This window comes from Eptesicus fuscus, chromosome 21 (assembly GCF_027574615.1).
Source record: "Eptesicus fuscus isolate TK198812 chromosome 21, DD_ASM_mEF_20220401, whole genome shotgun sequence".
In the NCBI taxonomy this organism is placed as follows: Eukaryota; Metazoa; Chordata; class Mammalia; order Chiroptera; family Vespertilionidae; genus Eptesicus; species Eptesicus fuscus.
In genome coordinates, this window is record NC_072493.1 from 42,083,120 (window position 1) to 42,109,937 (window position 26,818).

The 26,818-nt window shown below is 60.7% G+C and overlaps 1 protein-coding gene across 1 annotated transcript in view; it reads left to right on the forward strand.

Annotated features, from left to right (window-relative positions):
- Positions 1 to 26,536, forward strand: part of BICRA (BRD4 interacting chromatin remodeling complex associated protein) — a 71,990-nt gene extending 45,454 nt beyond the window's left edge. Inside the window, 15 exon segments of the mRNA XM_054711079.1 lie at positions 2,089 to 2,189; positions 3,492 to 3,537; positions 3,628 to 3,670; positions 5,509 to 5,574; positions 8,737 to 10,698; positions 12,443 to 12,619; positions 20,952 to 21,566; positions 21,722 to 21,899; positions 22,170 to 22,279; positions 23,134 to 23,195; positions 24,129 to 24,277; positions 24,395 to 24,489; positions 24,632 to 24,734; positions 25,189 to 25,634; positions 25,636 to 26,536. Coding sequence (XP_054567054.1) covers positions 3,497 to 3,537; positions 3,628 to 3,670; positions 5,509 to 5,574; positions 8,737 to 10,698; positions 12,443 to 12,619; positions 20,952 to 21,566; positions 21,722 to 21,899; positions 22,170 to 22,279; positions 23,134 to 23,195; positions 24,129 to 24,277; positions 24,395 to 24,489; positions 24,632 to 24,734; positions 25,189 to 25,634; positions 25,636 to 26,271 — 4,683 coding nt within the window. The 5' untranslated portion in view covers positions 2,089 to 2,189; positions 3,492 to 3,496 and the 3' untranslated portion in view covers positions 26,272 to 26,536.
- Positions 26,537 to 26,818: the final 282 nt, after the last annotated feature.

Consider the following 26,818-nt stretch of genomic DNA (forward strand, 5'->3'; position numbering starts at 1 on the left):
CCTCTTTTCCAGATGGGGAAACTGAGGACACTGAGGCCCAGAGAGGCGAAGTCAGGTGCCCAAGGTCACCCAGCCTGTGCGTGGGGGAGCAGGGAGTTGAGCTCCCCCTGACTCTAACCCCAGAACCATCACCCCATGCTGGACCTCTTGGCATCAACCCAATGGGAGACAGATGCCAACCTGGGTACCCAGTTGCCAGGGGGACATCTGAGAGGAGCCCAGGCCTGCTCATCATTACATGTTGTTCTCTTTATTAGGGAACGTTTGAAAAATATACAAAGTAGCCCTAGCCGGTTTGGCTCAGTGGACGGAGCGTCGGTCTGCGGACTGGGTGGTCCCAGGTTCGATTCCGGTCAAGGGCATGTACCTTGGTTGTGGGCACATCCCCAGTAGGGGGTGTGCAGGAGACAGCTGATTGATGTTTCTCTCATCGATGTTTCTGGCTCTCTATCCCTCTCCCTTCCTCTCTGTAAAAAATCAATAAAATATTTTTTAAAAAATGTTCTCCAAGTCTGGAGCCTCCTTTGACATTCCCCGTGGGTTTGGAGAGGCTGCTGCGGTAACAGCCCCTCCTGGCTGAACACAAAGCGCAGGTCTCGCCCCGGACTGGAGGCTGGGAGGAGGGGAGATTTTGGAACCTGGCTGCTCCCTTGAAATGCCCTTGAGGGCCTGTGAGAGCCTCCAGGCCAGGGGCGTGCACCTGGAATCCAGGTGGGACACTGGCCTTGTGACAGCTGCTTTCGAGGCCTTTCTGGGTGGGGAGGAGGGGAAGCTGGCCGTTGTTCCTCTTTTCTGTGCCACTCTCTCTTATCGCTTCGGATCTGACTATCAGCAGGCATTCCTAAAGCGATAACAAAAGCCTGCGGGAGTGTGTCACCAGCCCCTTATCTTGACATTGTTGCCATATTTGCGTCAGATCTTAAAAGAGAAACATGCAAAGAGCATCTTCTGTGTCACAGCGGCTGAGTGGGTTGAGTGGGGGACTCCGCTCCCACGGCAGCCTGGCCGCTGGCCGTGGAGGGCTCTTGGGCATTTTGCCAGCTGTTCTGAGCCTCAGTCGCTCATCTATGGAACGGGGCTAACAAAAGCCCCACCCGATGGGATTTAGAGGAGGGGAAACTGGTTAATACATATAAAATGCCAGCACACAGTGGGCCTGCATCAGTGACTCAGCATCCCTGACAGCGGGACCTCCTGATTCACGGATTCTGCGTTTGTGAGTTGGCCTGCTCGCTACCATGGGTAACCCCCAGCTCTTCCATGCACATGCTTCTTTCCAGGTTACTTGCAGACGTGTGCAGAGCCGTGAAAAACATAAACCACGCGTGTGTCCAGCTGGGGGCCCTGCCTAGTGTTCCTAAGACCTGGGAGGCGGGATGTGCCCTGCAGGAAGGACCGTGTCACCGAAGCTCTGCTCAGGCCCGAGTTAGAGTGCTGTGGGCTGCGTGTTCAGTGTGAACGACCCACAATTTATAGGAAGTCAGGCTTCCTTAGGCGTCACAAGGAAGCCATGGATTGGTGGATGAAAGAGAGACGAGGCTTGTAGGAACCTAGTTCCTGTGTGTCCTGGGAGTGGGGATTTGGGATTCACTGTTCCTGGCAGCGTTAGAACTGAAGTCCCGCAGACGCCAGAATTGGCTGGATTTTGTGACTGATGTGCCAGTGAATGCTGTTGTACAGTGTTATGCACCACTAGAGGCCGGTGCACGAAATCCGTGCAAGAGTAGGCCTTCCTTCCCCCGGCACCCGGGACCCAGGCTTCCCTCGCAGCCCCCGCTTTCGTCTGGAAGGTTGTCCGGAAGGACGTCCGGTCTAATTAGCATATTACACTTCTATTATTGTAGATTATGTGCCCGGTGTATCTATCCTGTCCTGTGCATATGTACGCACGGCACAGTACGTGTGTATATGTGATCATGCGTAGTGCTGGTTTATGTGGTTATAAAGTGGATTTGACCTCTCCTTTAACCTCGTATCTTCAACCGTTCCGCTCTCTCTCGTGTCCCCCATCCCGTTTCTCCCCTCCCAGCTACATCTTCCTCCTTTCGCTGACTTTCTCACTCGCAGTCTCTCATTCTCTCTCCACAGCTGGCTCCCGAACGGACACTCCCCAAGTCCCCTGCTGGGGGCCCCGCGTAGACCTGGAGTGGACACCCCCTCCTTCCCTTCATGATTCGTTTGTAGCACAGGTAACCAGCGAGAAGGGGGTCCCCATGCATCCCTCGCTCACCCTCCTGGGCCCACCTAGGCCCCTGGCTGGGAAGGAACATTCCGTCTTGGCAGAGCCTGCAGCCCCGCCTCCAGCCGGGCCCCTGGGCCATGTGGGCATCCCCCCGCCTCCACCCGCTCCGGGCAGGCTCTCCCTCCCCCCTTTCTCCAGCTTCTTTGCAGACTTGCCTTTCCATCCCCTGCCGGGCCTTGCCCCCCCTCCTGTGGCTGGTAGAGAAGGGCAGGGGCTTGTAGGCCACAGACCTGGCGACACGGGGGGAGGGGGAGGGACGGACAGGTAGGGCTGGGACATGGAGTCAGAGAGAAGCCACTCAATGCAGCAAAGCCGAGGGAGGGCCTTCCTGGGCCGTCCCAGGGCCCGCTCTGGGAGGGAGAGTGATTGGCACGTGGGGCTCCTGGGAGCTGAGTGGGATTGGGGGGTCTCAGTGAGGGTTGTTCAGAGCATGCTGTGTGGGTGGGGGGCGGGGGCCGGCTGAGCGAGCGTGTGAGGTTAGGTATGTGGGTCCACGACAGTCTGAGAAGAGCGGGCCCTGGGCTGCAGCACGGGGGGGGGGGGGGGGGGGGCTGGGTGTGGCTTCTCTGTCCTCTGAGCATCACTGGGAGGAAAGGATGGGCAGGGAAGGCTGGGTCGGTTGTGCTGGAAGGAGAGAATGACGGATGTTCGAGTGGCAGTTTGGCCAGATGGACAGGTGGACGCTTGGAGGGAAGGAGGGTGTTAGGAAAGACGGAAGGTTGGTGGGCTGGGGGTGGATGGGCGGGTGCGGAGAACTTCCCTCATCTGTGGGACAGGGCTGACACCCCTCCCTGTCCCGGGGGTTGGACCAGCTAACGTTTGTGCAGCACTTGTTAGCCGCCTGCACCCTCATCCTCATCCTCATCCTGCTGACGGGCTCAGCCTCCATGTACTCACCTGCAGAGTGGGAGTGACAGGACCCCCTGAGGGATGCTGGGAGGATGAGCTAAGAGAGTGTGAAGTGCTTAGCACCGGGCTGTGCAGGGCCAGGCTCTCAGGCTCGCTTAGTCTTGGGTGATATCATCATCGTTATCAGATTCTGGGGACAGAGAGGGAGCGGGGAGGAAGAAAAGGCGATTGTGCGGGGAGGGCACCCCCACCCCTCCCATGCCCATGGGAACAGAACCCTGACCCCCTGCCCCCACCCAGGGGCCTGACCCCGGAATGGTCCCTGAAGGGAGGCCCTGGTATGCTGCTGAAGTCTAACCTCTCTCCCTTGCCCTCTTCCCGCCCCGCCCGCCCCACCCAGTGGCGATGGATGATGAGGATGGGAGATGCTTACTAGACGTGATTTGGTGAGTAACTGGCTCCCCCCACCCCCTTTCCCCCTCCCCTCCCCCACCCGCCCCTTGCCTCCTCAGTGCCTCTTCCCTTCTCTCTTGCAGTGACCCTCAGGCCCTCAATGACTTCTTACATGGATCCGAGAAGGTGAGTGTCGGGCAGGAGGTGTCGGGGCAGGGGCTGTGGAATGGGGAACTGACGTGTTCCCTGAGGCAGTAGACATCTGCCCCTTGACCTCCGTGAGCCGGGCAGGGTGGCTGCGGAGGAGAGCACAGGAGATGGCAAATCCCTGACCTCACGCCGTCCACATTTCCTTGGTCAACAGCGTAGCCAATAACCAGTGAAAGGGGCCGTGGAAAGCACCGTGCAGAATAGGACGGGAAAGAATAGTGTCACTTGCCCAACAAAAGAGGTTTGAAAGGAAATGAATGGGGGGGGAGGGGGCGGGCAGGGGCTTCTTTAGCCAGTGAGGTCAGGGCGGGTCCCTCTAAGGAGCTGACGTTGAAGGTGGCCCTGAAGGGTCACAGGGAGGTGCCACGGTGCCCCGGGCAGGCCGAGAGCAGGTACAAAGGTGGGGAAAGTTGGCATGGTGGAGGAACAGAAAGAAGGCTGGTGGGCTGGGCCGGAGGGGAAACTGGTAGGAGGTGAGACGAGGTGAGAAACGTCCCCTGGTCGTGCAGAGCCCGGAAGGCCTGGGTCCAGGAGTTGAGGTTTTACTTTGGCTGCGACAGGCAGCTCTGGCGTGCTCTCCAGCAGGAGAAAGCCGCACTCGATTATCACCCCAGAGAGCAGGGGAGAGCGGGAGTCTGTGGATCCACGAGGAGCTGTATCAGTCACCTAGGGCTGCGTAACAAGTTGTCCCAACGCTTGGTGACTTAAACCAACACGTTGGAGCTCTCGCCGTTCGTAAGGCTCGTGAGGCTCAGGCGTCAGGGAGCGGCTTAGCTGGGGGTCTGGCTCAGGGTCTCTCTGGGGTTGCAGTCAGGGGTCGGCTGGGGCTGCTGTCGTCTGAGGGCTTGTCCGGGGCCAGAAGATGGGGCCGCAGCTCCTCACCACGGGGCCGTCTCCTTGGGGCTGCTGAAGTGTCCTCACGACTGGGCAGGTGGCTCCCCCAGCGTGAGTCACCCAAGGGCCGAAGCTCAGTGCCTTTTATGACCTGGTCTCCAGTCACACACTGTCACTTCTGTCAGATTGTACTCACCAGAAGCAAGTCACCGAGCCAGCCCACACCCGTAGGGAGGGAAAGGAGAAGTGTCGGTGGGTGGAGTGGAGGCCAGTGCAACGGGATGACGAGGGCCTGGGCCCCGGGGCGGGGTGAGGAGGGGCCCAGCGCTGGTGGGGTCCGGGTGGGAGGCAGCTCCTAGACTTGATGTCAAGGAAGAGAGGTGTCTAGAATGCCTCCTGGATTTTGGCCTGAGCAGCTGAGCGGGCTGTGATACGGGTTTCTGTGATTGGGAGGTTGGCGTGGGTTCCAGGAACCCAGGGAGGGCTGTTGGAAATAGTTTGTGGCTCCGGAGAGACATCCGCTGGAGAGACTGGCGAGGCCACCCCGGCCATGGACAGCCACTGGGCGCGTGTGGACCCGGGCTCTGTCCTAGGTCCTGAAGGCGCTCCCGGAAACCAGCCCGTCCCTGCCTCCTCCCAGAGACAGTGCCGTGCCGAGTGGGGCCGGCTGGGGGACGTGCCGGGTACTTGGAGTGACTTAGTGGGAAGGGACCGAGAGCCGATGGGAGGAGGTGGCATATAGGACAAGCCCTGAAGGATGTGTTACCAGGGGGAGAGGCAGGGCACGGCGTGGGCAAAGGCGGAGGCAGGATTCTCTCGTCACGGCAGCTATGATGTCAGGAGAGCCTTGGAAGCCAGGCTGAGGGACTGTGTTGGGGTCATCTTGCCCGCCACCTCGTCTTTGTCTTTTTGTTCTTGAGCAGGGCTGGTTTGCCGTCCAGCTGACCTCTGACCTTGGGTGGGGGCGGGTCTTGTTACAGCTCGATGGTGACGACCTCCTGGATAATCCTGGGGAGGCCCAAAGTGCCTTCTATGAAGGTCCTGGGGTAAGTGGCTCCCCGGCTAGGGGAGGGCTGCAGGCTCCCAGACATCTCCCAAGCTGTCCACAGCAGCAGCCGGTGGGAGGGAGGCCCCGAAGGCAGGAGGGAGGGGTCACATGACACTCATCCCCATGATGCACTGTGCTGGGCGGAGGGTGGGAGGCAGTCAGAGAGCAGGGTGGGGGAGATGGGACCTCTGCTGCTGGAGCACCCTGGCTTTGGGGGGGACCTTGGGGGTCAGCGATGCAGAGCTGTTCTGGGGAGTTGGGGCAGATGCTGGCTCTGGGGTTCACCAGGGAATGCTTCTCTGGGAACAGGTCCTGGAGGCCTGTCCCTGCTCGGCTGTTGGGGGGTGACCCGGTGGGGGAAAGGGATCAACTGACACGGACCTCAGTCTCCATCTGAAAAGTGAATGTGGGGTGATGGACAAGGCCCAGAGTGGGCACCAAAGTGGTCATTTATTGAGCACCTACTGTATACCTGGCTGTGCTGGACCCATTACTGAATGTCCTCATCTTCCTCTTCCTCCTCTCCTGCTGCTTCTGCCGCCCTCCTCCTCTCCCCTCCCCCCTTTTTCCTCCTCCCTCTTCATCATCATAACTGTCATTCACTGAACATGTATTCTATGCCAGACCCTTAAAGTAATTTTCATTTCGTTCTCACAGCTATAATAATATATTCTGAATAAGTTATCTTTTGTAATATAAATGATTACATCCAGAAGCCAACAAATAAACATCATTTCATGTAATTGCCTTTATAGACCTGGAACCATGAGCCTATATTCTTAGTCCGTGACCATTATTCTCATCACTGCTCTCGTTGTTTAATGCCCACACAGTCTCTGGTTGGGCTCCAGGCACCTCCCGTACTTGATGCCAGTGAAGGTCACGACCACCCTGGGCAGCTCTCTGGTCAGATGGCCACTCACCCCAGGACCTTCGTATCTGGACTCCATGCCACGAGCATAATGATTGCCTGTGGAATATTTGTTCAAGTACTCACACACGTATTTATACCCGCCTGTCCTGGATTGTGCATGGAAAGTATTTAAGAAGTGTCAGAGTCCAACCAGTGTGGCTCAGTGGTTGAGCACCGACCCACGAACCAGGAGGTCACGGTTCGATTCCCAGTCAGGGCACATGCGCAGGTTGTGGGCTCGATCCCCAGTAGGGAGGTGTGCAGAAGGCAGCTGATCAGTGATTCTCACCATTATGTTGCTATCTCTCTCCCTCTCCCTTCTTTTCTCTGAAATCAATAAAAAACATATTTTTAAAAAATTAAAGAGAAATGTGAGACTCGCACGTGGCACAAACTAAGGTTTGTGTGCAGTAGCAGCAGCTGCTGCTATGTTTATGGTTGTTATTATTTTTGTTTTTTAATCCTCACCCAAGGGTTTGTTTATTGAATTTTAGAGGGAGGGGAAGGGAGAGAGAAAAACATCAATGTTAGAGTAAAACATTGATCGGTTGCCTCCTATATGCGCCCCGACTGGAGATCGAACCCGAAACCCAGGTGTGTGCCCTGAACGGGAACGGAATCCAAAACCTTTTGGTGCACGGGACAGCGCTCCAGCCAACTGAGCCTCCCAGCCAGGGCTGCTGCTGTTCTGTTTAATAGAGACACAATCTTTTCTTTTTCTTTTTCTTTTTTGTCAGTCCTTACCTGAGGATATTTTTTCCATTGCTATATACACTGAGTGGCCAGATTATTATGATCTCTGAACGCATAATAATCTGGCCACTCAGTGTATGTCCTATATAATAAAAGGCTAAATATGCAGATTGTCCCCTCGACCAGGAGTTCGACCAGCAGGCAGGCCGGCCAACCGCCCATGTCCCCTCCCCCTGGGCAGGCTGGCCAGACCCCACCCATGCATGAATTCATGCACTGGGCCTCTAATATACACTGAGTGGCCAGATTACTATGATCTCTGAACGCATAATAATCTGGCCAATCAGTGTGTGTGTGTGTGTGTGTGTGTGTGTGTGTGTGTGTGTGTGTGTTTTAGAGGCCCAGTGCATGAATTCGTGCATGGGTGGGGTCCAGCCAGCCTGGCCAGGGGAGGGAACATGGGCAGTTGGCCGGCCTGCCTGCTGGTCGAACTCCTGGTTGAGGGGACAATTTGCATATTGGCCTTTTATTATATAGGATATACACTGAGTGGCCAGATTATTATGCATTCAGAGATCATAATAATCTGGCCACTCAGTGTGTGTGTGTGTGTGTGTGTGTGTGTGTGTATTTTAAATTGATTCCAGAGAGGAAGGGAGAGGGAGAGAGAGAGAGAGAGAGAAACATCAATGATGAGAGAGAATCATTGATCGGCTGCCTCCTGCACGCCCCACACTGGGGGTCGAGCCTGCAACCCAGGCGTTTGCCCCAACTGAGATTTGAACCGTGATCTCCTGGTTCATAGGTAGACGCTCAACCAGTGAGCCACTCCAGCCGGGCTCCATTGCTTTTTAGAGAGAGTGGAAGGGAGGGAGAGGGGCGGAGAGAGGGAGAGAAAGAGAAACATTGATGTGAGAAGAGAGAGAGACATCAACTGGCTGCCTCCCAGGCATGCCCCGACCAGGGGTGGGGAGCGAACCGGGAATCGAACCTGCGACCCTTTGGTGCTTGAGCCAGCCCTCTAACCATTGAGTCACACCAGCCGGGGTGAACCATGATCTTTTATCCGAAACCTTCGGGGCAGGTGTTTTTCAGATTCCGGAAAGGTGATGCAGGGCGTGTGTGCTGCACACAGCAGCAGGCTCGCTCACCTTTCCGTGGCCAGACGTCGGAAGGGTCCCGTCACGTGGGTAAATGATGCCTTTTCCCAAGAGCGCCCATCAGTGCCGGTCAGGTTTTGCTTCCGCCGCGTTATAAAAGCATCCATGGTTTTCAGAGCCTCTGGGGTTTGGGAGTTGCGGGTGAGAATCAAGGGCCCCGTAGGACGGTTTAGTGAATGGTTTTTGTGCTGCTGGTGTGTGCCGTGGGGGTGGAGGCCAGGTTAAGCAGGCTCCCAGCTAAGCCCTGGGGAGCTGGGAGCCAACCGGGTGCAGCCACTTCCAGAAGGAATGTTCTCTCCGACTGTGCCCCCCTGGCCCCTCGTGTCTGTTTCAGCCGTGCCCGGAGCCGGCCCTTTGCTCATCTCGGGCCTTTCCCATCTTATCTGGCCTCCAGCTCCACGTGCAGGAAGCTTCTGGCAACCACTTGAACCCGGAGCCTAGCCAGCCAGCCCCCAGCGTGGACCTAGACTTCCTGGAGGATGACATCCTGGGCTCACCCTCCGCAGGGGGCGGCGGCGGCGGCGGCAGCGGTGGGGGCGGGGGCGCCGACCAGCCCTGCGACATCCTGCAGCAGAGCCTCCAGGAGGCCAACATCACCGAGCAGACCCTCGAAGCCGAGGCCGAGCTGGACCTGGGCCCCTTCCAGCTGCCCACGCTGCAGCCCGCAGATGGCGGGGCCGGCGGCCAGGCGGGGGCTGCGGGGGCTGCTGCCGTGGCCTCGGGGCCCCAGGCCCTCTTCCCGGGGGGCACAGACCTGCTGGGACTCCAGGCCCCGCCCACCGTGCTGACCCACCAGGCCCTGGTGCCGCCCCAGGACGTGGTCAACAAAGCCCTGAGCGTCCAGCCCTTCCTGCAGCCTGTGGGCCTGGGCAACGTGACCTTGCAGCCTATCCCGGGCCTCCAGGGCCTGCCCAACGGCAGCCCCGGGGGCGCCACGGCTGCCACCCTCGGCCTGGCACCCATCCAGGTCGTGGGCCAGCCGGTCATGGCGCTCAACCCGCCCACCTCCCAGCTCCTGGCCAAGCAGGTGCCTGTCAGTGGCTACCTGGCCTCGGCGGCCGGCCCCTCGGAACCAGTGACCTTGGCCTCGGCGGGGGTTTCGCCCCAGGGCGCCGGCCTGGTCATCCAGAAGAACCTCCCGGCCGCCGTGGCCACCACGCTCAATGGGAACTCGGTGTTCGGAGGAGCGGGAGCCGCCCCTGCGGCCGCCGCCGGGGCGCCCTCGGGGCAGCCGCTGGCCGTGGCCCCCGGCCTCGGCACGTCGCCGCTGGTCCCCGCGCCCAACGTGATCCTGCACCGCACGCCCACGCCCATCCAGCCCAAGCCGGCCGGCGTGCTGCCCCCCAAGCTCTACCAGCTGACACCCAAGCCTTTCGCCCCCGGGGGCGCCACGCTCACCATCCAGGGCGAGGCGGGGGGCCTCCCGCCGCAGCCCAAGGCCCCCCAGAACCTGACTTTCATGGCGGCCGGCAAGGCCGGCCAGAACGTGGTGCTTTCGGGCTTCCCGGCCCCCGCCCTGCAGGCGAACGTCTTCAAGCAGCCTCCGGCCACCAGCACGGGGGCCGCCCCGCCGCAGCCCCCCGGGGCCCTGAGCAAGCCCATGAGCGTCCACCTGCTGAACCAAGGCAGCAGCATTGTCATCCCCGCCCAGCACATGCTGCCCGGCCAGAACCAGTTCCTGCTGCCCGGCGCCTCGGCCGTCCAGCTCCCCCAGTCGCTCTCGGCCCTGCCGGCCAACGTGGGGGGGCAGATCCTGGCGGCCGCGGCCCCGCACGCAGGGGGGCAGCTCATCGCCAACCCCATCCTCACCAACCAGAACTTGGCCGGACCGCTGAGCCTGGGCCCCGTGCTGGCCCCCCACTCGGGGGCCCACGGTGCCGCCCACATCCTCTCGGCCCCCATCCAGGTGGGCCAGCCGGCGCTCTTCCAGATGCCCGTGTCCCTGGCTGCGGGCAGCCTGCCCACGCAGAGCCAGCCGGCGCCCACCGGCCCCACTGCCACCACCGTCCTCCAGGGCGTCCCTCTGCCCCCCAGCGCCGTGGCCATGCTCAACGCCCCCGACGGCCTGGTGCAGCCCGCCGCCCCCGCCCCCGCCGGGGAGGCCGCGCCCGTCCTCACCGTGCAGGCGGCGCCCCCCACCGTCAGCACCCCGCTGCCTTTGGGCCTCCAGCAGCCGCAGGCACAGCCGCAGCCCCCCTCGCAGGCCCCCACGCCCCAGCCCGCCAACCCGCCTCAGGCTACCACCCCCCAGCCCAGCCCGGGCCTGGCGTCCAGCCCGGAGAAGATCGCGCTGCCCCCGTCCGCCACTGCCACGGCCATCCTCACTCAGGACTCCCTGCAGATGTTCCTGCCCCAGGTACCCAGGCTGGGGGTCGGCGGGGGTGGCTGTGGGCATGGGGGTGAGGGACAGGAAGGGGTCGTGAGGGCAGGGCCTCTGCTGTGGAGAGAGGCTGAGGGCAGCAAGGCGGCTGGGGAGGTCTGTAGGCTAGGAGAGCATCTCAGATGGCACCCCTGCTCTGGGCACCAGTGTCCCCAAGGAGGCCCCAGGGTGACAGGGACCTACTGACTGACAGGAAGATGGACAGACAAGGAGGGGCCAACTGACAGATGGTGGACAAGGAGAGGGGCTGACTGACAGATGAAGGACAAGGAGAGGGGCTGACTGACAGATGAAGGACAAGGAGAGGGGCTGACTGACAGATGAAGGACAAGGAGGGGCTGACTGACATGATGGACAAGGAGAGGGGCTGACTGACAGGTGAAGGACAAGGAGAGGGGCTGACTGACAGGTGAAGGACAAGGAGGGGCTGACTGACAGATGATGGACAAGGAGAGGGGCTGACTGACAGGTGAAGGACAAGGAGAGGGGCTGACTGACAGGTGAAGGACAAGGAGGGGCTGACTGACAGATGAAGGACAAGGAGAGGGGCTGACTGAGATGATGGACAAGGAGAGGGGCTGACTGAGATGATGGACAAGGAGAGGGGCTGACTGAGATGATGGACAAGAGAGGGGCTGACTGAGATGATGGACAAGGAGAGGGGCTGACTGACATGATGGACAAGGAGGGGCTGACTGACATGATGGACAAGGAGAGGGGCTGACTGAGATGATGGACAAGAGAGGGGCCGACTGAGATGATGGACAAGGAGAGGGGCTGACTGACATGATGGACAAGGAGGGGCTGACTGACAGATGATGGACAAGGAGAGGGGCTGACTGACAGATGATGGACAAGGAGAGGGGCTGACTGACAGATGATGGACAAGGAGGGGCCGACTGAGATGATGGACAAGAGAGGGGCTGACTGACAGATGATGGACAAGGAGGGGCTGACTGACATGATGGACAAGAGAGGGGCTGACTGACAGATGAAGGACAAGGAGGGGCTGACTGAGATGATGGACAAGGAGGGGCTGACTGACAGGTGAAGGACAAGGAGGGGCTGACGGACATGATGGACAAGAGAGGGGCTGACTGACAGATGATGGACAAGGAGGGGCCGACTGAGATGATGGACAAGGAGAGGGGCTGACTGACATGATGGACAAGGAGAGGGGCTGACTGACAGATGAAGGACAAGGAGAGGGGCTGACTGAGATGATGGACAAGGAGGGGCCGACTGAGATGATGGACAAGGAGAGGGGCTGACTGACATGATGGACAAGAGAGGGGCTGACTGACATGATGGACAAGGAGAGGGGCTGACTGAGATGATGGTGGACAAGGAGAGGGGCTGACTGAGATGATGGACAGGGAGAGGGACAGGCAGACAAGGAGAGCTACTGGTTGACAGAAAGACAGGGTTGGAGAGCGAGTGACTGGCTGACAGACAGACTGCCCTGCTGGAGTGCTGGGGCGAGATCACAGGAACATTGGGCAGGAGGTGGACAGACGAGGGAGGGGGAGGGGAGCTAGAAGACGGCTGCCCTCCAGGGACTCAGTGGAAGGAGCTGCCCGGGCTGCGGCCTCTGGGTGCCTTCGTCCCGGGTCCCCACCACCCCCTTCTCTGGAGCGTCGGTGGGGGCGGGGGCCGGGGGCGGGGGTGGCTGCAGGTCCGCGGGGCAGCCTGGTGACCCTGTGTGGGCTGCCCGTTTCAGGAGAGGAGCCAGCAGCCCCTCTCCGCGGAGGGCCCCCACCTGTCCGTGCCCGCCTCGGTCATAGTCAGCGCCCCAGCTCCTGCCCAAGACCCAGCCCCGACCACCCCCGTCGCCAAAGGAGCCGGCCTTGGCCCTCAGACCCCCGACGGCCAGGCTTCCCCGGCGCCAGCCCCCCAGGTAGATGAACCCCAGCGGCCTCTGTCCTTGCCCGGACCAGCCTTGCCCGCGCCCTCCTCGCTCCCCGCCTCTGGCTGCCCTGCCTGCTGCTCTGTCTCGCTGGCTCCTTCGCTTCTCAGATCCTTCCTCGGGGCTCCACGGACCCCGAGACCGGGGCCGCCCGCGGAGCCCGCACACCAGGCAGGAGGTTGATACACACAGCAGGACGCGGCCGACTTCTTAAAACGCTCATTCTCCCGTCTGGGTTGATAAAACATGCCGATCGCTCCCATTTCAAACGACACGGACGAGAAGCCCTTCCGGAACCTGGCCTCCTCTGTCCCTGCGTTTCCACGCACGGGCAGCAAGGTGGCCTCTGGATCCCCTTCCTCCCGTTTCCATAGAAATGGGAGCCCTGCTCTGATCAGCTAACGTTTTGTCGTGGAGACGGCTGCTTCGCTCTTCTGTACCAGCGGGCTCCGTGGTGGGGGTGTCCTGCTGTTTATCTCACGGCAGCCCTGTGCGCGCCGCGGTCACCTCTGGTCCTCACCCGCTATGAGCACGGCTGCGAGGAGGGACAGCGCAGCCATCACGTAGGCTAGGTTCTTAGAAAGGACATTGCTGCCTCTGAGCACTTGTATCTGTGGTTTGACAGGTGTTGTCTCCGGGGAGTGTAAATCGGTTTCTCCTTTACCTGTGCCTGCTTCCCACACCTCAGCAGTATATTCAGCTTGGCCAGTCCGGTAGGGGGAAAATTGTGTCTTGTGGGGTTTTTGTGTTGATTTGTTTTCGAAAGTTTTTTTCTGTATTTGCCTAGGAAGCAAAGGTTTTATTTTGTTAATTAATTTATTTTTTAATATTTTTATTGATTTCAGAGAGGAAGGGAGAGGGGAGAGATAGGAATATCAATGATGAGAGAGAATCATTGATCGGCTGCCTCCTGCATGCCCCCCACTGGGGATCCAGCCCGCAACACGGGCATGTGCCCTTGACCGGAATCGAACCTGGGACCCCCCCAGTCCGCAGGCCGATGCTCCATCCGCTGAGCCAAACCAGCCAGGGCTGTTTTGTTTTGTTTTATATGTTTTTATTGATTTCAGACAGGTTGGGAGAGGGAGTGAGGAATAGAAACATCAATGATGAGAGAGAATCATTGATCGGCTGCCTCCTGCACGCCCCCTATTGGGGATCGAGCCCACAACCCTGGCATGTGCCCTGACTGGGAGTCGAACCATGACCTCCTGCTTCATAGGTTGATGCTCAACCACTGAGCCATGTTGGCCAGGCTGTATCTTGTTTGTTTTTTTAAAATCCTCACCTGAGGATATTTTTTCCATTGGTTTTCAGAGAGAGTGGAAGAGAGGGAGGGAGGGGGGGAGAGAGAGAAAAAAAAAAGAGAAAAGCATCGATGTGAGAGAGACACATTGATTGGTTGCTTTCCACACTTGCCTTCCCCAACCGGGGTCAGGGAAACCTGCAACCCAGGTACATGCCCTGGGACTGGGAACTGAACCCACCACCCTTAGGTCTGCAGGCCGACACTAACCACCGGGCAAACCGGCCAGGGCTGTATCTTGTTTTAACTTGCGTTTCTTTTATTGTGAATGAGGCTGGGCAGGCTTTCATAGATTGAGAACTATTTGTGTTTTCCTTCCTATGAAATTGTCTGATCGTACCCTTTGCCATTCTGACATTTGGGTTATTGGTCATTTTCTTGTTGATCTGTAGAAACTCTTTACATATTAGGAAATTTAGCTTTTGTCTCTTATGGGTCATAAGCACAGGAGAGGTTAGGGAGAGCCAGCCATCTTTTACTCTGGAGGGGTGGATGTTGTACTCATTCAAAAGGGACCCGTGGATGGGTAGATTGTATCGGAAGGAAGAGGAGGGAATGGCATCAGCGAGGTCCAGGATGGCAGCAAGCTGGGCTGTGGCCTCCAACCGCCAGGATTTCACTCGTGATTTCAGTGCCTGTGACTTTAAGCAGCCGGTTTCTTCATTCACCAGCAGGTGTTTGGAGAGAGACATTTAACATGTGCCAGGCCGTGTGCTGACCTCGGTACGTCCCTGGGACTGATGGACCTTGATGTCCTCATCTGGGAAATGGGAATGATAGTTGCTTACAGACCTACTAGGCGCGAACGAGCTCACGGGTGCTTCGCACAGAGCGAGCACTTGATACACATTTGCTGTTACTATTACAACCTTTGTCGTTTGGGGAAGAGCAGGGTCCGGTCCGGAGGGACCGTGGGGCCATGGTGGTACCAGGTCATCTCTCCACAGGAAGGAAAAGCAGGTGGGAAGGAGTGGGGGAGGGGCCAGGGCGCCTGGCCTGGGAGAGACCCAAGTCGGAAGCACTGTTCCTAGAAGGGTCACATGCAGACAATTTGTGCACCAGGCCTCTAGTTGATAAAATAAGTGCACGAGGAGGGAGCCAGCAGCGCGAGCCTCCCCTCTCCGAGCCTCCCTCCGCCGTGTGACTGGGGCGGGCGGAGTCCCTTCCTCGAGGCTGTGCGGGGAGCTGGGCCGGCACGTCTGTCCCACCACTTCAGTGCGTTACCTGCTGTGCCCCTGCCTGTCTAGGCTCCCTCCTCGGGTGCCCGACATCCAGTTCACCAGAGGAGGCTCTCGGGATAAAGGGCTTTCCATTTTAAAACAGAGACAGTGTGGCCCTAGCCGGTTTGGCTCAGCGGATAGAGCGCCGGCCTGCGGACTGAAGGGTCCTGGTTCAATTCTGGTCAAGGGAACGTGCCTCTGTTGCAGGATCAATCCCCAGCCCTGGTCTGGGCATGTGCGGGAGGCAACCAATTGATGTGTCTCTCTCATACTGATGTTTCTCTCTCTCTATCTCCCCCTCCCTTCCACTCTCTAAAAATCAATGGAAAAATATTCTCAGGTGGGGATTAACAAAAAACATCTATTTTTTTTTAAAAAAAGAGACAGTATAAACTCCACGAGGGCAGGGTTTGTCTATTTCGTCTCGGCTGTGTCCCCAGCGCCCAGCACAGTGCCAGGCAGCAGTGCACCCTCGGTGGCATTCTATATAATAAAAGGCTAATATGCAAATTGTCCCCTCCACTGGGAGTTTGACCAGAGTGCGGGGCTGGCTGGCCAACCGCCCATGGCCCCTCCCCCCGCCAGCTCAGCCTGACCGCCTGATCGGGGTGGGCCGGCTGGACGTTCCCATCCCACCCCCGTGCACGAATTTGTGCACCGGGCCTCTAGTCGATTAAATAAGTGCACGGGGAGGGAGCCAGCAGCGCGAGCACCGCTCTGTGCCGAGTGCATGAGATCAAAGGAACGGCCGTGGTACAGGGGACCCCCCCCCCCCCCCGCACGGCTCTAATTCTGTGGGAAGTGGTGCGTTTGGCATCTACACATGGACAGTTGGGATCTCTTGGTAAACAGTCCACTTGTGTGGTGGTTTAAAAAAATGATTATACAAATGATTTCATGCTTATTTAGAAAACACACAAAAGAACAGAGAAGAAAAAGAAATCACCCGTAACCCCACTGGGTTTGTGTGTGTGTGTGTGTGTGTTTTTATCCTCATCTGAGGAGATGCTCACTGATTTTTAGAGAGAGAGAGAGAGCGAGAGAGAGAGGCATCGACCAGTTGCCTGCCCTGACCAGGATATTGAACTTGCAACCTTTTTTTTTTTTTTTTGGTGCAAGGGATGATGCTTCAACCAGTTGAGCCACTGGTAATTGTTTTTATATGAAATTTTCTTTCAGACTTTTTTCTTTTCATTCATTGGAAATGTTTTTATTTATTACTTATTGGTTTTTAGAGAGAGGGGGAGAGAAACATCGATGTGTTGTTCCACTCATTTATGCATTCATTAGTTGATTCTTGCATGTGCCCTGACGAGGGGTCGAATTCACAACGTTGGTGTGTCGGGGACGATGCTCAAACCAACTGAGCTACCTGGCCTGGGTGAAAATATTTTTCACTTTTTAAATTAGGTATTATTCCATATGATTCAACCGTCAAAAAGCATTTTTAAAGTACGTTGTTGGGGGGCGGGGGCGGACGGCCGGGAATGGGCCTGGCCTGTGCTGCTCAGTGGTTGAGCATGGACCTATGAACCAGAGGTCAGGGTTCGATTCCTGGTCAGGGCACATCGGGTTGCAGGCTTGATCCCCAGTGGGGGGTGTGCAGGAGGCAGCCCATCAATGATTCTCTCTCATCATTGGTGTTTCTATCTCTCTCTCTCCCTCTCCCTTCCTCTCTGAAATCAATGAAAATATTTTTTAAATATATTTTATTGATTTTTTTACAGAGAAGAAGGGAGAGGGATAGAGAGTTGGAAACATCAATGAGAGAGAAACATCGATCAGCTGCCTCCTGCACATTCCCCTACTGGGGATGTGCCTACAACCAAGGTACATGCCCTTGACGGGAATCGAACCTGGGACCCCTCAGTCCGCAGGCCGACGCTCTATCCACTGAGCCTAACTGGCCAGGGCTAGGGCATATATTTTTTAAAAAGTAAATAAAGTACAGGAGAAAGTGTCCTCCATGCCTACATGCCTAGCCCACGTTCCGTCCAGATAACCAGGGCAGCTCATTTTTGTGAATTCTGACAGTCCGTGGAGCGCGTATGGGTTCACATTGTCTCCCATTTCTCTCTGCCCAGAGGCTAGCACGTGACAGTGGGCGCTCCGTGCCCGCAGGCCCTGATCCACGAATTCAGTCAACTGCAGACGGAAGATATTCTGGGCGGGGAGTTTCCAGAAAGTTGATCCTTACATGACACAGTGTAACAACTGTTTACATGGCATTTACATTGTAGGAGGCATTATAGGTAATCTAGAGATGATTTCAAGTATACGGGAGGATGTGCGTAGGTTATATACAAATACTACGACATTTTATGTAAGGACTTGAGCATCTGAGGGTTTTGGTGTCCGTGGGGGGCGGCTGAAACAAATCCCATTTCCCCAGTAAATGCTGTATTGATTCCCGTTAGACCATGGCCAGGCTTTGGCGCTCCACAGACAAGTGTGTGGTCTGGTCCCTTCCCAGGAGCCTGTGTGCTGGAACAAAGCGAATGTGCACTTACAATTTGATAGCTGCTGCCGAATTGCCTTCCTCTGGAGTGGTAGCACGGCGTGCCAGTGTAGACGCCCACGGGCAATGTATGGGAGTGTCTGCCTGAGAGGTCTGGCTTTTTCCTAACGTGGTGAGTGGAAATGGTTCCATGGGGTGCTTTCGATGTGCACTTCTCTTATTACGGGTGAACTTGGGCATCTCTTGAAATACTTAAGCCTTTTGTGTTTTCCTTCTTGTGCATTGTCGGGTCACATCCTTTGCCCCCTTTTTCTCACTGGTTGTTATTCTTAGTGATTTCTAGAGGCTCTTTACATATCAGAGAGATGAAGTTTGTGCTATGAATTGCAGATGCTTCCCTCAGTATATCATTTGTTTTTTTCACTTTGTGGTGGAGTGTGTGTGTGTGTGTGTGTGTGTGTGTGTGTGTGTGTGTGTTTCTGCATTTTTAATGAGAACAGGTTTTTAAAAAAATTTTAAATTGGGGTATTTTTAGATTTCAGTTTCAAATCATTTCCAATCTAGGCAAAGTTGCAAGAATAGTACAAAGAACGCATGAGAGTCCTTTACTCTTTAACCAGATGTATTAGTTATGAACTGCTGTGTAACAAATGATCCCAAAACTTAGCCTCTTAAAACAACCCACATTAACTTACCTCAGACTGTTTCTAAGCAGCAAGAATCTGGAAGCAGCCGCGGGAGGGTTCTGGCTTCCCACCGCTCAGGAGCTCAGGGTGTGAAGCAGGGCTGAAGGCTTGACTGGCCTGGAGCACGGGCCTCCACGGTGGCTCGCTCGCGGTGGTGGCGGCGGCCTCAGCTCCCCTCCGTGGGGCCTCCCTACGGGGAGCTCATAACACGCTGCTCAGCGGTTTCCACCAAAGCGAACATCAAACAGGAAGAGGGGGAGACTGTGCCCCACATGGAAGCCACAGTCTTTTATTTTTTTTTTTTATTTTTTAATATATTTTATTGATTTTTACAGAGAGGAAGGGAGAGGGATAGAGAGTTAGAAACATCGATGAGAGAGAAACATCGATCAGCTGCCTCCTGCACACCCCCTACTGGGGATGTGTCCGCAACCAAGGTACATGCCCTTGACCGGAATCGAACCCGGGACCCTTCAGTCCGCAGGCCGACGCTCTATCCACTGAGCCACACCGATCAGGGCGCCGCAGTCTTTAGAACCTAGCCTGGGAAGCAGCCCGTGGTCACCGGCTGAATTCTGTGGGTCGCGGAGACCAGCCCGGCCCAGGGTCGGAGGAGACGGACGTGAGGAGGGGGGATCGCTGGAGGCCGGCTCAGGAGCTGGCTGTCACGCCAGACAAACCCATTATAAATACTTTGCCCCCCCCCCCCTTTTTTTTTAAATCCTTTCCTTGGCTCTCTCAAGAGCATTTTTCCCCCAAGTCCCTTGAGCATCATTTGCAGACATGCGGCTCCTTCACCGTTAATATTTTAGTGGAGTTTTTCGGCCTTAGAACAGGAACCTTCTCCTTCTCGGTCGTGGTGGGTGCTGTTCAGATTCAGCAAGTGTAGCCGGAGACCCTACTGTTTCTCTCATCCAGCGGCCGCCCGCCTTTCGGACCTCACGGACCACCGGCCGGCGACCGCCGATCTGATGTCCGCGATGCGGTTTAGCCCGTTGTCCGGCGTCATGTCACGCGTTCTTCTCATTTCACTCGCCTTCTAGCGCGCTGTGCTGGCCGTGCGTGCGGGAGGTGGGGAAGGGGCCGGCTCTCCGACTCACTCAGCCACTCGTCTGTTTTGGGCCATTTGGGTTGGTTTCCTATTTTCTCTTACAAATGCTCCCACCGTGGATCGCCCTGTGAGCAAGGGCCTGGTGGCCCCTCATGACAGATGCCTGGTGGGAGACCGCCAGGTCAAAGGTCACCAGAGCAAACTGCCTTCCGGGTGGTTATCCAGGCGACAGTCTCATCAGCCCCTTGTGAGAGCCAGGCTGCCCCTCCGACCTCTCCCCGGGCGGCAGGCCTTTGGGGGGTGTGGAGGGAGCTGGTGATGAACTGGATCTTGTTTTTGGATCACAGGCTATCCAGGCCCAGGCGTGGAGGGGGTGCTGGGAGGGTCAGAGCGTTGGCGCCTTGAAGCAGGTCATGACTCTGAAGTCACGAGTCAGACCACCTTGGGGGCTCGAAGCCCAGAGCCCCGGCTTTGGAGGAGGCAGCGCTGGGGGACCCGAGCGAGTCCCCGAGTCCTCGGCCAGCTCTGAGGTCCTGGGTGGGGGTGAGACGGGGCGTCTGGACCAGTCGTTTCCGCTCCTGGCTTCAGCGTCTCCCCCGTGAATCGGTCCAACGTGGCCACAGCTCTCGGGGCCGTGGACGGCCACACGGGTGGGCGCAGGCGCCGGGCCAGGGAGCTGCCACCGGGGTGAGGACTCGCGGTGCCGGTGCCGGTGCCGGTCCGGGTGCACGGGTGACGCAGCGGCCCGAGGTCATGGTTCTTGGGGAGGTGACCCCTGAGGAGGAGCGTGCAGGGAGCGGGGTGCCCTGGCTGAGGCGGTGCAGGCAGGGTCGCCGTGTCCGTGTAGCAGAACTGTGCCGGATCTGGTGCAAGTCATACGTGTGCACGCCCCACACTCGTGTGCACACACATGCCCGTCCCTGCAGGCTCCTGTGGCCCAGGCGGGCCCGCAGCCCTGACAGCAGGCACGCGAGGCCTTAGAACGGGCGCAGGAGTCACGGCCCGCCCCTCAGCTGCCTCCTCAGCGCCCTGGGTCCCCCGTCCCCGCCTGGCTCGCAGCGAAGGCATCCCCACCGCCGTCTGCTTTCCTTGGTTAGCGGGGCAGGCGGGCCGGGTGGGCTGCTGGGACGCGGCGCCTCCTTCCCCCTCGCTGCTTGTGCTCCGCTCCCTGGCCGCCCTCCCCGCTGGCAGCTGGCGTGGTGTCCCCGCTGCTTCCCCTGCTGCTGCCCCCCCTGCAGAGCTGCCTTCCTCCCGGGAACTGGGGAGGCGGGGCATATGGGGGAGACCGGAGGGCAGAGGTCTGGAGGGGATGAGGGGGCACAGGTGCAGGGGTGAGGGGGAGAGACCAGAGGGCAGGGGTGTGGAGGGGATGAGGGGGCAGGTGCAGGGGGGAGGTAGGGGATGAGGGGGCACAGGTGCAGGGGGAGGTGGGGGGGTGGGAAGGATAGCCGCTGTCCTGGAGGAGGCGTCCCAGGACAAGGGGTTGCTAAGAAGGGTGGTGTCGGGGGGGGGGGGGGTGGCTGGGGTCTCCGGTGTGTGGGGCAGTGGGAGCCAAGGTTGGTTCTGACCTGCGCCTTGCCTCTCCCTCCCTGTCCTGCCCAGATCCCAGCAGCGGCTCCACTGAAGGGCCCCGGCCCCTCCTCGTCCCCGTCACTACCTCACCAGGCCCCTCTGGGAGACAGCCCCCACCTGCCCTCCCCGCACCCCACCAGGCCCCCTTCCCGCCCTCCCTCCCGCCCCCACTCCCGGCCGCCCTCCCAGCCCCAGAGCTTGTCCCGCCCCCCCTCAGAGCCCGCTCTGCACCCTTGTCCCCCACCCCAGGCTCCCCCCACCCTGCCTGGCATCTTCGTCATCCAGAACCAGCTGGGCGTCCCCCCACCTGTCAGCACCCCTGCCCCCACTGCCCCAGGCCCACCCCAGCCCCAGCCCCCCGAGGGGCCGCTGCCCCCAGCCCCCCACCTCCCACCTGCCTCCACCTCCTCCGTGGTGGCCTCCTCCGAGACATCCACCAGACTGCCAGCCCCCACGCCCCCCGACTTCCAGCTCCAGTTCCCACCCGGCCAGGGGCCCCACAAGTCCCCCACGCCCCCTCCAACCCTCCATCTGGTCCCCGAGCCCTCAGTCGCCCCTCCACCGCCTCCTCGGACCTTCCAGATGGTGACCGCCCCCTTCCCGGCGCTGCCCCAGCCGAAGGCTCTTCTGGAGAGATTTCACCAGGTAACGAGGCAGGAGCTGGCCCTGCCGCACGCTCACGAGCCCCTGGCCCTCCCTTTAGTCTGACCGGAGCCCCTCTCCTCCCCCCCAGCCCTGGTGCCTAGCCACCCCATTTCTGGTGTGTGCCCCCCACCCCTCAACCACTGTCCCCTCCTCAGGTGCCGTCCGGAATCATTCTCCAGAGCAAGGCCGGGGGACCCCCCGCCGCCCCGCAGACCACCAGCCTGGGGCCCCTCGCCAGCCCCACTGCCTCCGTGCTGGTCGGCGGGCAGGCCCCATCCGGGACCCCCGCCGCGCCCAGCCACCCCCCTGCCCCGGCTCCCATGGCCACCGCAGGTAGGGGACAGGTTGCCCACGAAGGAGGGCTGGGGCCTGAAGGTGGGTGGGGGCTGAGCTGGGGGGCGGGGGTGAGCCCGAGGGGTCCCTCAGATCTCAGGGGCAGGGAAGGTGGAGGAAGGGTTGTCCCCCAGATCCGAGGGCTGGCGGGGCCACCGAGGCCAAAGGACCGTGGCAGCGAGGTGCAGGCTTGGGGGTCACGTGTGAGGACGGAGCCTCTGTGCCAGTGACCTCTGAGCCCTGTTTGCCCCCCACCCCCCCCACCCCCAGGCCTCCCGCCTCTGCTTCCTGCCGAGAACAAAGCTTTTGCCAGCAGCCTCCCGACCCTGAGTGTGGCCAAGGCCACTGCATCGGGGCCCGGGAAGCCCTCCGGGGTGCAGGTAAGGGGCCCGAGCATGTCACCAGCAAACCAAACTGGGAAGGGCCAGCGGGGCAGGGAGGCTGGTGGGCGGGCGGATGAGACACACCCAGCCGGTGGGTGAGACAGCAGGACAGTCTGGGCTGGGGGCATGTGAGACCCGCAGACACCAAGACGGCAGGGCGATGGTGGGAGAGACGGCCTGAGTGAGACCCGGTGTGGTCCCTGGGGCGGGAGCAGGGGAGAGGGTGAGAGGGAGGAGGAGGGACGTGAGGCTCAGGTGGCAGCTCAGGACAGGTGGGTGAGAAACTCCAGAGAGGATCTGGAGAGACCTGGGGGGGGGGGGGCGGTACGGAGGCAGGGACCACCTGTTGGAAATGGGGGGGCAGGAAGACAAGGACACATCTGTAGAAGTGAGAGGGACGGGTGGAGGGACCCGGCTGGAGAGACTTGGAGACAAGACCCACCACAGCCGTGCAGGAGGCAGGAGGCCTGGGCATGGCGGGGGGAGCTGAAGGCCTGAGGCAGAGTGAGGACTGGGTGGGAGGAAGGTCTGCAAATGGAGGCCACGGGAGGGCAGGGAGGGAGGTGCGGGGAGTGCTCCCGGGGTCCAGACAGCAGGCAGGCGGAGGCCGCTCGGGAGGGGGCTGCAGGGTCCCTGGCTGGGGGTGCCAGGGCCCGCGCCTGCGTGTCACCCTCTCCTCTCCATGTCCCCCACCAGAGCCCAGCCCAGGTCTCCCCTGGAGTGGAGTGTGAGGGGCAGGGCAGGACCCTGGGGGAGATGGGCCTTGTCTTTGCCCCAGGCTGGGGGGGGTCGGGGTGCAGAGGGAGGGCAGGCTTCCCCGTGGGATCCCCCACTCGCCTTTCTGCCCGCAGTATGACAGCAAGCTGAGCGGCCTGAAGAAACCACCCCCCCTTCAGCCCAGCAAAGAAGCCTGGTGAGCTCCCCACCCCGCGCCTTCCCGGGCAGCCCGGGTGCAGAGCCCGTGCCCCCTCCTCTCAGCCCCGCGGCTTCCCGGGGCGGGTTCCCTCACAGACCCCCAGGCTCCCCCTCTGGAAACTGGGGTGGTGTAGTCAGGAGAATAGGCCAACGGGTGAGGGTTCGATGCGACTGTGGCCCCGCGGCGCTGCCAGCATCAAGAGGGAGGCACTGGTGTGCCCTGGGCACCTCGGACAGGGCGGGCGGAGGGGGGTGGTGGAGGGGTGGTGGGTAGGTGGATGTGGGGTGGGTGGATGGGGTGGGTGGAGGGGTGGATGCTTGCCTGCGCACTCTCCCTGTCTTCTGCCCTCCTTCCACCGAGTGTTGGTCAGGTGCTCGCTCCCGCCCGTCCTGTGCTGGGTTCTGGAACAAGACAGACCAAATCCTGCCCCAGGGTGTGTGGGCACCGCTGGTCTTCAGCACGGGGCGGGGTCTTCAGCACACGATAGGGACCTCACTCACTCACTTGAGCCCAGGTGGGAAGAATAGGATTTTACCCACTCATCAGCCTCCCTGCGCTCCTGAGGTTGCCGTGGGGCCACTGGCAGCGTGGGGGCGTGCTGCCCCCTGGTGGCGGGAGACGGCATAGCATGGAGGATGCGGTTCAGGCTCTGCCTCTTTCTTCCCCACTGTATGTTTTGAGTGGAGGCACTTCCCCTTTCTGGGCCTCAGTTTTCTCATCTGTGAAATGGAGGTAAAGAGAGCACCTGCTTCCTCTGGTTGTCACCAGAGACTCAGGGAGACAGATCAGGCCAGCCCCCCGCACCTGTGTCCTAAGTGTCCTCTTGCACCTGCTGTGGTCTGCCTGGGGCCGGGGCTGGGGTCCTGCTGTCTCCTGGCCTCACCACCGGCTCTGCGTGTGTGGTCTACCCCCCACCCCCCCGCCCCCCAGCTTCCTGGAGCATTTGCACAAACATCAGGGCTCCGTCCTGCACCCGGACTACAAGACAGCCTTCCCCTCCTTCGAGGACGCCCTGCACCGCCTCCTGCCCTACCACGTCTACCAGGGCGCCCTCCCCTCCCCCAGTGACTACCACCGAGGTGAGGCCTCCCGGGACTGCCCCCAGCCGGGCCCCGCTTTGCGGAGGGGTGGCAGGCACGCTGCCCCGCCAGCCCCCCCCAACGTCGCGGCCCCCGGGCCTCTGCTCTTCCTCGCAGTGGACGAGGAGTTCGAGACGGTCTCCACGCAGCTGCTGAAGCGCACCCAGGCCATGCTCAACAAGTACCGCCTCCTGCTCCTGGAGGAGTCCCGGGTAGGGTGGCCTCCCCTGGCTCCCCGGGACCCTGCGCTGCCCTCGCGGAGGGAGGGAGGCTGGCTGTTAGGTCACAGCCCTGTCACTCGCATCCCCTCCCTCGGTCCTGGCTTCTTCACTTGCCCATCTTCTCTCCCTGCAGAGGGTGAGCCCTTCAGCGGAGATGGTGATGATCGACCGGATGTTCATTCAGGAGGAGAAGACCACCCTCGCCTTGGACAAGCAGCTGGCCAAGGAGAAGCCTGGTGAGGGGGTGGGGGAGGGCGAGGTGTGCCCCCTCCTGCCCGCACCCTAATTAGACTGGGGGGGAGGGGGCCGCGGCCTCACCTTACTTGGCCGCTAGGTGGCGCCGTGGCCCCGCCTTCCCGCGGTGGCTGGTCTCCCTGGGAACTGAGTGCCTGTTCACCCCTCGGCCTGGCCTGGAGGGACCCTTCTTCCCGGGGGTAGGAAAGCAGGGGAGCACAGCCAGGCTGGGGGGAAGCAAGCAAGGTACCCCGGTTGCAAAACGTAAGGTGGCATCCCGTCTCGGGTTCCGGGTGCCTCCCCATCCGCCCAGTGCTGGGCTGTGGGGATTGCTGGGAAGGGGCGCCCCCCCGCCCCCCCCAGGGTAGTAGTTGCTCAGTGCACACGCCCCCCAGCGCGTCTGCGCAGGCGCCGGGCACTCCCTCACCGGGGGTTCCTGGCCCCCTCGTTCTGCAGATGAGTACGTGTCTTCCTCGCGCTCTCTCGGCCTCCCGGTCGCAGTCTCTTCGGAGGGACATCGGGTTCCCAGCCACTGCCCACCGCCGCCCTCGGGGTCTGGGGCGCCCGCCCAGCCCCCCCTGCACCTGCCCACCAAGCTGGTGATCCGGCATGGGGGGGGCTCGCCCTCCGTGACCTGGGCCCGCGCCTCCTCCTCCCTGTCCGCCTCGTCCTCCGCCGCCTCCGCCGCCTCCTCCCTGGACGCGGACGAGGACGGCCCCATGCCCTCGCGCAATCGCCCCCCCATAAAGACCTACGAGGCCCGGAGCCGCATCGGCCTCAAGCTCAAGATCAAGCAGGAGGCGGGGCTCAGCAAGGTCGTCCACAACACGGCCCTGGATCCGGTGCACCAGCCCCCGCCGCCTCCCCCCGCCCCGCTCAAGGCGGCCGAGCCCCCGCCCCGGCCCCCCCCCTCCGCCCCCGCCCACGGGCCAGATGAACGGCACCGTGGACCACCCACCCCCGGCCACGGACCACAAGCCGCCGGCCCCGGCCCCGCACTGCCCCCGCCTGCCCCTGCGGAAGACGTACCGCGAGAACGTGGAGGCCCTGGGCGGCGAGGGGCCCGGGGCGGGCAGGGCGCGGGGCGGCAGCCCGGCGGCCGCCAAGGTGGACGAGGCCACCAGCGGCCTGATCCGCGAGCTGGCCGCCGTGGAGGACGAGCTGTACCAGCGCATGCTGAAGGCAGCCCCGCCCGAGGCCGCGGCCAGCGCGGGGCCGGGCGGCGGCAGCAGGGACCCCGCCTGGGAGGCGCCCCCGCTGCCCCCCACGAAGCGGCGCAAGTCGGAGTCCCCCGACGTGGACCAGGCCAGCTTCTCCAGCGACAGCCCGCAGGACGACACGCTCACCGAGCACCTGCAGAGCGCCATCGACAGCATCCTGAACCTGCAGCAGGCCCCGGGCCGGACTCCCGCACCCCCGTACCCCCACGCCCCGCCGGCGGCTGTCCCGCCCGCCTCCCGGTCTCCCCTGCACAGGCCGGAGGCCTACCCGCCCTCCAGTCACAACGGCGGCCTCGGCGCCAGGACGTTGAACAGATAACACCGGGCTGGTCTCCCCTCCCCCCGCCCCCCTCGCTCCTGCGGACGCCCCGGCAGCTGGGAATCTGACCTCAGCCTCCTGGGGGCACGAGCCGGGGGTCCCCTGAGTTTTTCTTGCCTAAGTTATTGGAGTCACAAAAGCCTCTCTTCCCACCACCCGCTTCGGCTGGGTCGTTGGGTGGGGTTGTGGATCTAGGGGAGGGGGCTGTCCATGTAAAATGTCCCCCGAAGAGGGGTAAACCTGGTGTGTCACTTCCCGTTCCCCCCCCCCCCCCGCCCCCGCTACACTCCGCCCCCGCGTCCCGGGACACGCGTGTGTCTGCAGGGATGGGGCACTCCGACGGCGCCCACTGCTCACGCGTGTCTGTCTGGGACCGGCTTGTCTGCGGCTTTCCCCACCCAGGCCTGGAGGGCGCTCGGCTGGGAGGGAGGATCCCGGGGGCCGCACTCAGCCTTGCAACACCGCCCCCAACAGGCCGTAAAGGGAAACGCAGGGAAGGGGCGGCGTGGGCCCGCGTTGCAGGATCCGCTGTGGGGCACCTGCCACT